Consider the following 10,769-nt stretch of genomic DNA (forward strand, 5'->3'; position numbering starts at 1 on the left):
TTGCAGTGACTTGCTGCCAAAAAATAGGTGAAGGCATTTGTACTTGAACCGGTGCAGTCGTAGAAGAACTAGACAAGTAAGAAATCATATAGATTCAGATGGAGAAGGTTCGCAAGGGGAAGAGAGGCATATAAATGTGATCAAAGAGCTTTGATGTCTTATGACAAGATGAAGGTTTTGCCACTCTTTTCTCTCCTGAATATTGATTATGATAACACTAAACGTGAAAATGACACTATAATCTAATTTAAGACCATTTCAGATCATTTAGACTCCCTCTGTTTCTAGTTTAGTCATCTTTCATCACTCAAACCACGAGAATTCAAAATTGGAAACAGCTGTATGAACTTCTTTTGTCATTTTCTGGTTTACATTTTGTTATCAAAGATGGCAAATGCTTATTTTCTTGCGAAGGCAGAAGTATGCACAGAGACGGTAGCCGAATGCCATGGCTAGCAGAACCCACAGTTCTTGCAAACCGCCATTCAAGTTGACTGTGTCAAAGGATGATGAGCTTTGCAATGTCCTGCAGCCGCCTTTGCTCCCACATTCGAAAAGTTGGTCCGCTGAGTATTGAACTTTCAAAAGCAGCCTGAAGCCGTAGTGCATGAAGGACAAGTACTTCAACCACTGCATGAATTTGGGTATGTGCTGCATTTCGAATTCAAAAGTGCATCACTTTTTTTGTTTGAGCGTAAACAGTTATTAACCAGCTTGTTATTATGATTCACTAAAAAGAATAATCCATGTTCTAAGTTATTAGGTTTGCTACCTGAACATAGTAACCTCCTGTTAGAAGAAATAGCATTAGAACCAAAGAGGCGATCATACCAGCTCTCTTAATGCTCAATACTGAAGCTCCCAAGAACTCTCCTGCACCCTGCAGTTACATTGGAAAAAACAAAACATGCTTTAAGTTCGATAGGGAGACACGTTCTCGATATGTTCTCTGCTTACTTGGCTAGTTATGGCTATCAGTAGTATTGTTAACACGGTGAAAATGAAACAGGGGATCGTCCTATTGAACCCAGCCATGAAGTAGACAATGATCATGAAGAATGTTGGGTATAAAACGTGTGCCACCATATCACATAGTGTACTGCATACGTAATACACACTAAGTCTGTACATGTCTGCTTTTCTTTCTTTCACCAGGTAGATCTTCTCGAAGGGGAACACGTATACTGCTCCAAATAGGGATGAAGATGTCCAGAAGATGCAAATATAGAACATCAAACCAACCTACAAGCTTACCAGATAGTTAGTAGGCTTATATAACTATGGTATAATCACAAAAATTATGTAGTTTCATTCATTACTTGGTCTCTAAGGTGCGCCTCTGTGTCTGTCTTTGATTTCCACCATAGAAGACCCAACACAACGGCCACGCCAAGTGATTGAACTAGCCTTAGCTTATCAAAGTAATCTCTACGCCGCTCTCTGAATGTTCTTCTGGAAATAATCAAGAACTGATCCCACCATGAAAGCGTCCAGTCCTTCTTCACTTGGATTGCTACTTGAAGATGCTCTGGGGCCTTTTTATTTCTATGGTTTTCTTCCTTCTCTTTTGGCTCCAAGTCTGTCTTGTACCTTTGTTGCAAATACTGCAAAATCACAACATTAGGATTGAGTCCCATTATAACTCTTAATACATTCGTATATACTATATAGTCTATGACTTAATGTGATCCTTACTTTCACTAGTACTTCCTCAGAATCAGGCTGTGCGGTTTTGGCAGCCATTAGTTCTTCCGGTAAACTAATGTCTGACACCTGTCCCGTTGCCAAGTCTAGCAAGAACTCTGCTGGGTTCATTGCAATTTCAGGTAAGATTCTCAAAGATGAGAAATACTCCATAGATTCTCTGGCTTTGCCGTAGAAGGCAGGGTGGCCTTCTGAGATCAGTAAGAGCTTGTCGAACATGTGAAACATTCTGCTTGATGGTTGGTGAATTGTCGTGATGACTGTCCTTCCTGCCTGAAAAAGACATATTGGTTCTTATTCTCCCGTATCATTCAAGAACTTATTTTTCTAGTAATCTATTTGCATTGTAAAAGCTAGAAAGGCTGATACCTTAGCTACTCCTTGCAGAATATGAAGAAGTTTTGTGGCAGAGGTGGAGTCAAGTCCAGAAGTTGGCTCGTCCAGAAGCAACAGAGAAGGATCTACCAAAATTTCGTATGCTATACTCGCTCTTTTTCTTTCTCCACCTGATATTCCTTTGACAAAACCTCCTCCAACTCTTGTGCGACGGCATCTTTCATGGTTTTTTTTTTTGTTTCAATGAAAATTAAGTTTAGTTTTTACAAGAAATGTGTCTGGACGTCATCAAGCACAAAGTATACGAGTTCTCACTCACTATAAGTTGGATTATTCTAGCTAATTCCAGTAAAAAAGTGTACCTTTCAAGGCCGAGCTCTTTAATGATCATTTCTATTTTGGCGTATTTATGTTCCTTGCTCATGCTACTTGGAAGTCTTAAAAACGCAGCGAATGCTAAGGTCTCTTCCACAGTAAGTTGTGGTAACAGAACATCATCTTGTGTCACGAAACCAATTCTGGAGAATACTGAAAGATAAGTGCATAATAATATTCAGGTTAGGAGAAGTATCCAACTCAGGATTCTATCTAACCTCCTCTTAACAGATGGACTGTAAGGAATGTCATTATAGGTAAGCTTCCCCTTAACATAATCTGTCAATCTTCCTCCCATTATCTTCAAGAGAGTTGTCTTGCCACTACCCGAAGGACCCATTAGCGCAAGGATCTCACCAGGGCCCGTGCTTCCTGTTATGCCTTTCAAAATGTGCTTGTACCCATCTTGATCCGGATTCGTATGTGTTACCACCTTTGACACCATTGTTTTCACCAGGTTTGTTGAGCTTCCCTTGCTGTTTCTCACCTTATACTCAACATCTTCAAACTGCAAGTTAAGTAAAGAGGAAAACCAATCAGCTTTGTCTCATAGAAAGAAATCGAAACCGAGAGAGAAAGAGAAACCTTGAGAAAGATGGGAATAGGGGCGTCTTCAAGAGGATAAGAGGAAACGAATTCTTCATCAATGTCAATCTCAGATGAGTATTGGTTTCTGAGGTAAGCTTGGGGCATGAACTCCATGTTATGAACTATGCCATTGCTTCCTGTAATCTGCATTACATGATTCTCTTCAACTTCTTCTGTTGTTCTTCTGATCTCCATGGTTTTTCTTATGCTTGTATCACAAGAAGATTAATCTGAATGTAAGGTTGTGTTATATAATGGAAGAAGTGTGTTGATCAACTGTGTCAAACCTGAAACTTTCTTGCTTTTTGTGTTCTCTTTCTCTCTCTGTTTATCAGGGTGTTAGTTTGGTAGACCACATTCTTTCAATGTCTTTGTATGAATGAATTTGAGTTTCTTTAATTATGCATGTGTTGACTTGCACAAGGAGAAAATGAAATGAAATCAATATCAATAGTCATTACTGATGAGGTGGGTTAAAATAATTTACATTTATCTAATTGGTTTACTTATTGTTACTGAAGATCACATTGGGCCACGTATGAAATGCTCCACTTGCTCATATAAACTGATCACTTGTCTGTATTAAAAAATTCAGAAGAATTACAGATAAACTGATCCTTTAGACTTTGTTTGTGGTTCTCACAAAAACAAGAAAACTAACGGCACCAATTCTCTTGACCCCCCTCCTCTTCAAATTGCCCACACACTAATTTCTTCTTAGGGGATGATGTATCCTAAGTATTTACACAAAATCACTCAAAAATCCAGACTTGAACATCTCTTTTACCAATCTGAATATGCATCTTTCTAGTAATTCTCCTTGACCTAATAGTTGTTCCCCTGATTTGTTAGTGCAGCTTGAGGTTGCTGATTCGTAATATGTGAGGGTCCTATGGGTTCAGTCCTCGCAGATATAGTAAGAGGCGCCATAATAGGCTGTGATTGTTGGTATATTCCCGTAAACCCAGCTTGCATGGTCGGGAAAGCTAATGGTTGACCTTGAAAGGGTAAGTTGTACATGGGACTGGCCTGCAGATTGGCTAGACTCTGTTCAGCCAATATATACAATAAGCCCTGTTAAAAGAAGTATAGCATAACATGCAATGACAGTAGGAAGGAGGCAGAGACAAACTAACCAGTGGTCCAGTTGAGTTAATGTTTTCCTTCTTTTCTTCTTTGTTGGTAGAGATTACAGTGGCTGCTGATGGGAAGTGGTTGAAGGCGTACAAATCATATGGAGATGGAATTGTGGTAAGTGGGGAGTTTCCAATGTCGCTTCCTGACTTGATGTGAGTGAGAGGGACTTTAACCCCTGAAGGTGGTGAAGCATCATCTCCAGGCGGTAAGTAAGACTGTTGTTGGTACCCGTTTGGGCTCACGAACTGGTGAATGTATGGATGCGGCATATAAAAGGGTGGAAGATAGGGACCGTAAGGGAAAAAACCTAGAGGGAATTGTTGCCTAAAAAGGTGCATTGCCTGTTGATAGGCTGCTATGGAATACTGATCAGGATAGGAGATAGGTTGAGCATCACAATTTGTGGCCTGCAATTATCAACAAAATATAAAAGACAGTGATTAAGCTTGTATGTAAATATTCAGGCAAAAGCACATGACGCAAAAATGACACTGTATGGGGCTTCTTGAACATAACTAACCTGATGAGTGTCTGTGAGTGGTTTATCTCCTTCCGAACCTTCTACAGGGTGACGGGTTTGATCTGACTGCAATGATAGCTCAGTCTCAGATGCTGAATTTAAAATCTCATGATCCTCATCTTGAGAAATCGTTGATATATCTTTCCTGCAAACCAAATAATGGTATTGAAACACCCCATTTCATTGTCATATCAGAAACTCACTCATCTGAGACAGTTAAAGCAATTCAGGAGAATACAGCAAGCAAAACCGTAAGATTAACTTAAAAGTTATAATCAGTACCAACCTAGTTGCTGTCCCATGAGAAGACTCGATATTGGAGTCATCACACCCAATAGTACAATTGTCAGAAGATGCCTCTTTCACAAAATTGGAATCGAAACTCCCAAATGTTAGACCATTTTCAAGCATTTTGGCAACCTGAAGGTGGACAGGAAATGTTACATGCGACCGCTCACCAACACCGGACTCGAGAACCGATTGACTCTTGCCTTTATTGGCCGCAGCTTCACTTTTACCGACTGTTCCAAAAAAACCATAGGTCAAATCAAATCAGAGGTAGCAACTGAACTCAGGAAACAATCTGCATCATTCACAACTTATCTAGAAGAATACAGAATGAACATAGTGCTACATAGATAAAGAGCAACTATACCTTGCTCTGACTGGCTGCAATTAGAAGTGACAATCATAGATGATTGCTGTGAGATCTGAGAAGTTCCATCTACAGTATATTGTGTGTCGTTTTTTACAACAGAATCGGATAGAGCCACTGGTACAGTACTTGCTTTAGACTTATCCGGCTCAACAACATCCTCAGAAGAAGAAGTAGACTTGGAGAGAGGCTGTTCCTCTGTGACTTCCTTGTTCACAGGGGAGATGGAAGCCTCTTGAATTTTATGGTTACTGATTCCACTTGGAGAAATTATAGGGTTAGGGGACCTGCAAAAGAATATAATGCTTTAGGAAACCCATATACAGAAAGGGTATTTAAAGACATAGACAGGATAAGTATGAATACTTGATGGAAGAAGGTTTTGTATCGTTTATTGCATTGTTGGGAGCGGACAAAACAGTTCCAGAAATGTGATTAGCTCCACTCTGCTTTTTAAAAGCTGCACTTCTTCCATTGCTGGAATCTGCAAATCAACAACAAAGAGCTTAAATCAAGAAAGGAAATATAGCACAGACGTTTAGAAGTAAAAGAACATAAACTAGAATGACCTGTATAACTTGAAGCAAAGCTCCTCCGTCTAGTCCTGATCCTTCCTTGTGTATTTAGTACTAAATTCTGCAACAGGGATACACATAGGGATAAGAGAATCGGGATAATGTAAGCTACTAGAGCAAGTGATAAACACATAATTTTAGGGTTGCAAGGTTAATTCACAAATCATGCTTCTACAAAGAATGGATTAAAAACAAAAAAAGAGGAAACATATACCTCTTTCTTTCTCTCCCGTTTGCTTCTCACCTCATGAAATGTATCTGAAAAGGTGGTCACAATAACATATGAGTTACATGCCAGTTATCAACAGTACGTTCATAACGTTGATATTGAAACAGTAGAGAAAATCCCAAACCCCATATACTAAAAACTCAAATCAGAGCTAAAAACAAATCCTGTTTCCACAGTTTCATCATCTAAAAAGCTAAACGGTAAAGATTTAAAGCAGTGATTAAGACAGATAGGCCGATTTTAAAAACGAGAGCTCCTCCCCTAATCATATGAACCCAAAATCTGCATATTCCAAATCAGTTAAAAAAAATATTCCTTATTTGAACATTCCAAGCATATTATATACCAAATCGAAATCTCATAAAAAAAAATTGCAGTATTGAGAGGCACAAGACAATATCTTCTAAACCATCAACAAAGGGGCTGTGTTTCATACAAAACAAAGATCAAACAAAACCCTAGAAGGAAAGAAGGAAGAACAAATGGCGAAGCGTTGGTGTAAAGGAAAAAAAAAAGGAACCTAAATAGAGGAGCTTCTGAGTGGTCTCATGTGGATCATTGAAACACTCCTTAAAGACAGAGAAGATATCCTCGTCGGAATGTTGTTTTCCGGTAACCTCTCTGATGTTTTGAATGGTTTTAAGCAGATCGGCCGGAATCGAAACCCTAGAGCCGCCATCGCCTCTGCTGCTCGTCATGTTAGTATATTAGAGAGAGAGAGAGAGGGAAGCGGAAGGGGTGGGAGAAGAGAGAGAGAGAGAGAGAGTATTGGTATGGGGTCAGGCAGAGAGGGACTTGAAACATACGACTTCATCCAAATATATGTATAAATCTATTTTTTTTTATTTCCCCGTATAAATCAACCTCTAGCTAAATACAACCTCTCCGTATTTTTATACGCTTACGTCACTAGTTCCCAAATCTTTTAATTTATTTTATTATTATTCTATTTTAATATTATAATGCTGGAAAGATCGACATCAAAGTTGATATGGCCGAGTTGGTCTAAGGCGCCAGATTAAGGTTCTGGTCCGAAAGGGCGTGGGTTCAAATCCCACTGTCAACATTCTCCTTTTTTCGTTTTTGTAACTTTTTTTTTTTTAATTGTCCGAATATAAGGAAAAAGGAAAAATATATATATATATGACATGACAAGAAGTCACGAACTAATAAAAAGATTATCTCAGATCTTGTCGATAAGCAGCAAAAACCCTAGCGTTCTCTCTCTCTCTCGACGATCCTCTTAACCTCGGAGCATAGTTTGTCGGGAGATCCTCAATTCGAAAACATAATCACCACTGACTGAATTTAGGAATCGCGATGGGTTCCAGATCTCGTAATGATAATTTCCAATCCGGCGATGGTGCGAGTCCTGGGTACGTTTTTACTCCTCCTCCTCCTCCTCCTCCTCCCATCTTTGCATGTTTCAATCCATAGAGTTTGAACAAAACAAACTAGAGAGACATCTCCTGATCTGTGACTTTTAATCTTCGTTTTTAATTTTTTTTTGTTTCGAATTTTGTGTTTGTTAGGAAAATATTCATCGGAGGATTGCACAAAGACACCACTAGTAGTAAGTCTCTTTTCTGCTTGTTTTGTTTTTACAAGTCGAGTTTCTAGGTTTCGTTTATGGTAGGGATTGTTCTAGGTCTTGATTTAGCCTCCTTGTTGCTCATAATGTTGATGTTTACTTGCAGCTGTGTTCAACAAGCACTTTGGCAAGTACGGGGAGATTACAGATTCTGTCATTATGCGTGATCGACATACTGGGCAACCTAGGGGTTTTGGTTTCATCACCTATGCTGATTCTTCTGTTGTTGATAAAGTCATTGAAGATAATCATGTCATCAATGGCAAACAGGTCTCTTTACGCCTCTTTTTTATTTCCTACACTTTGTTATTCGATTGATGTATTTTGTGGATTTGATTAATCTGTAGTAGTATCTAGTACTTACGGATTTAAGAATGTGGATACCTCTGTTTTGATCATTACTTTTTCCTTGTTTTGATGGAACAGGTTGAGATCAAAAGGACTATTCCGAAAGGTGCTGGTGGCAATCAGTCCAAGGATATCAAAACAAAGAAGATTTTTGTTGGTGGTATACCCTCCACTGTTACAGAAGGTATATCTCCCTTCTTGCCACATTCTTACTTTTTTTTCATGAGAGACTATGTTGGCGCTCTGTGCTTAGTTGTATGTTCTGTTGATCAGATGAGCTCAAGGACTTCTTTGCCAAGTATGGGAACGTGGTGGAGCACCAGATTATCCGAGACCATGAAACAAACAGGTCCAGAGGTTTTGGTTTCGTGATTTTTGACAGCGAAGATGTTGTAGATGAATTATTGTCCAAAGGAAACATGATCGATATGGCAGACACTCAGGTAAGCTTGTACAAATGGTTCCTAGAACTGTGGTACATGAAGTTATTTATATCTTGGTTTCAATTTGAATTTTTCTGCTTGTTCCTTTCGTTATACACGTTAAACTTAGTTAGTTTTCCACCCGTTAGCTTCCCACCAAATGTAAGGAGGTTGTCACAGTAAACTAGGAAGTACTCAGCTATAGTTTGCATCCTTAGCATAGCTAGGTTAATTAAGTTGCTTTGTTGTAGGTGGAGATCAAGAAAGCTGAACCAAAGAAATCTTCAAACCGTTCACCTCCTTCTTATGGTAGTCACCCTAGAGGTCGTTCTTTTAACGATAATTATGGCGGGTATGGTGGACCTTACGGGGGTTTTGATGGAGGCTATGGTCCTCCAGGTCCCATTAGGTCACATGGAGGCCCTACCAGTAGGTTTGCTGGGGGATATGGGTATGGTCGTGGTGGACCTGGTAGTGTAGGCCCTGAATTTGGAGGAGGGTATGGTGGTTATGGGAGTGGTAATTTAGGAGGTTACCGGAGTGAACCACCCCTTGGCTATTCTAGTCGTTTTGCACCCTATGGGAGTGGGTTTGGTGGCGAGGGATATGGCAGTGGAGGTTATGGAGGTGGAGGTTATGGTCGTGGAGGAGGGGAAGGCTATGGGGGATATGGTGGGCCAGGTTACGGTGGTGCATTTGAATCTGGTGGCCCAGGTGGCAGTTATGAAGGAGCAGGTGGTCCATATGGGAGGGGTTATAGTAACAGTAGTCGATACCATCCGTATGCAAGATAGGGCCGAGGTAATACCAATCAGTAGACGCTATAGAAGCTTCTCTCACAGGTTTCTCTAGATTGTTCCAATCACTCTAGGTGCATTCTAGAGGAAACTAGAGCTATCATGTAGCGCCAACATCAGGAAAGATTTCTAAGGACAGGAAGATCATCAAAAAAGTTTTATTAGAGACATCTTTTAGTGTGCTCAAGTGTTGTCTTATCTCTTAACTTAGATTGTGTTATATAGACTTTAGCATATTTGGGTTTGGAGCTTGTTTTCTCACTGCCATAAGATTGATTTAGACAAAGCCTATTTATTATTGGTAGTCTTGTTAGATGATTAATCACTCGCTTAGCTTAGTTTGCACAATCATACGAATTAGCTTAAGAAGCTCTGCAAAATGTACATTCATATTTCTTTAGAGCTCAACCTGAATGCTTTATGTGGTCTCTTGTTATCTCCGTAGATTTTTGTTGTTCCGAACAAAGTTTTAAGGGCAGTTAGTTGTGGATTAATTATAGCTTGTGCATGTGTAAGTATATATTTGTCAACTGCGTAGGTTCTAACGACAAATTGGACATATTTCGTAATTTGTATGTATTTTAAAACTATTTAAAATCAATTTTAATGTTTTTGAAAATCATCTTATATATATAATTTTTTTGTCAAACAATCATATATCTGAATCATTGTTCATATGGTTTTCGTTTCCTTTGCGTTTTGGGCAAGTGTCACATATACATTATATGTTTTGAATTTCTTTGTTATCGATATTTTATTATCAATGCGATTTAGATTGCAGTCTAAACGATTAAATGTATAGCACTTTGTGTATATGGTTTTACAATGGGATATATATCATATATGTATATTATTGCAAACAACAAAGACTCGATTCTTGGACAAAGTCAACAAATGAATATGACGTCTAATGAGTTATATAAGAAGTTGATTCTTTCTCTCAGAAACGAACTTCATATATTTTTAAAACACTGAGTGAAATATGATTGTACAATACATTTAATAGATTTGACAAAATACTGAAAAGTTGATAACTGAAATTGGTACTTAATTTAAGGCCGATCCTAGCAGTATGGCGCATCGTAGGTTCGCATGTTTTGGTAACAAAGGGGTTGTATATTGTCCTCCCAAGTCTGAACTCATTTCTATCTATTTTTGAAATGAAGAAACGATTTTCCAAAATGTCTATGTAAATAACGATTTTACTGCAAAGAAAACGACAATCTCGGGCATTCAGAACCGCGAAGTAAGGACACATACTATTTTTAGGCACATATTGGGTTTTTACATTAACGTCTCTTTTTAACTCTACAAAAAAACTAATCTTCAGTTTCACAATTCCGACTATTTTTATAGTTTTCTCTATTCGTAAAAAGGTAGAGAAACAAAGAAGGAAAGAGAAGAAGAAGGAAAAACACAAATGGAAGGGAAAGAGGAAGAAGCAAGGAGGAGAATGATGATGAAGATCAAGCTTAAGGGGACAGAAGACATA

The 10,769-nt window shown here is 38.8% G+C and overlaps 3 protein-coding genes and 1 non-coding gene across 5 annotated transcripts in view; 2 read left to right on the plus strand and 2 right to left on the minus strand.

Annotated features, from left to right (window-relative positions):
• Window positions 24–3,294, minus strand: LOC104777609 (ABC transporter G family member 26-like). The gene is made up of 9 exons (XM_010501888.2): window positions 3,001–3,294; window positions 2,634–2,923; window positions 2,403–2,558; window positions 2,074–2,257; window positions 1,696–1,977; window positions 1,320–1,604; window positions 958–1,242; window positions 773–880; window positions 24–651 (listed from the first exon to the last, which is right to left on the minus strand). The coding sequence occupies exons 1-9, from the start codon at window positions 3,196–3,198 to the stop codon at window positions 382–384; spliced, it is 2,058 nt and encodes a 685-aa protein (XP_010500190.1). The 5' UTR covers window positions 3,199–3,294; the 3' UTR covers window positions 24–381.
• The window catches only part of LOC104777626 (GBF-interacting protein 1), an 8,936-nt gene continuing 1,711 nt past the window's right edge, over window positions 3,545–10,769 (minus strand). Inside the window, exons 1-9 of one of the 2 annotated variants that reach the window (XM_010501910.2) lie at window positions 6,640–6,915; window positions 6,105–6,148; window positions 5,885–5,951; window positions 5,682–5,799; window positions 5,316–5,602; window positions 4,947–5,181; window positions 4,661–4,805; window positions 4,140–4,547; window positions 3,545–4,050 (exon numbers count right to left, since the gene is read on the minus strand). In XM_010501910.2, the coding sequence (XP_010500212.1) occupies window positions 3,829–4,050; window positions 4,140–4,547; window positions 4,661–4,805; window positions 4,947–5,181; window positions 5,316–5,602; window positions 5,682–5,799; window positions 5,885–5,951; window positions 6,105–6,148; window positions 6,640–6,817 (1,704 nt within the window). In that variant the 5' untranslated portion in view covers window positions 6,818–6,915 and the 3' untranslated portion in view covers window positions 3,545–3,828. Of the gene's footprint in view, window positions 4,051–4,139; window positions 4,548–4,660; window positions 4,806–4,946; window positions 5,182–5,315; window positions 5,603–5,681; window positions 5,800–5,884; window positions 5,952–6,104; window positions 6,149–6,639; window positions 6,916–10,769 lie in introns of those variants that run through there. The other variant, XM_010501918.2, reaches the window with a different exon arrangement.
• Window positions 7,105–7,185, plus strand: TRNAL-AAG. The gene has a single exon. It is a non-coding gene; the product is annotated as a tRNA-Leu (tRNA).
• On the plus strand, window positions 7,278–9,908 carry LOC104777616 (heterogeneous nuclear ribonucleoprotein A3 homolog 2). The gene is made up of 6 exons (XM_010501900.1): window positions 7,278–7,495; window positions 7,652–7,692; window positions 7,817–7,980; window positions 8,137–8,242; window positions 8,332–8,501; window positions 8,732–9,908. The coding sequence occupies exons 1-6, from the start codon at window positions 7,440–7,442 to the stop codon at window positions 9,272–9,274; spliced, it is 1,080 nt and encodes a 359-aa protein (XP_010500202.1). The 5' UTR covers window positions 7,278–7,439; the 3' UTR covers window positions 9,275–9,908.

Source organism: Camelina sativa, chromosome 1, assembly GCF_000633955.1.
Source record: "Camelina sativa cultivar DH55 chromosome 1, Cs, whole genome shotgun sequence".
Taxonomy (NCBI): Eukaryota; Viridiplantae; Streptophyta; class Magnoliopsida; order Brassicales; family Brassicaceae; genus Camelina; species Camelina sativa.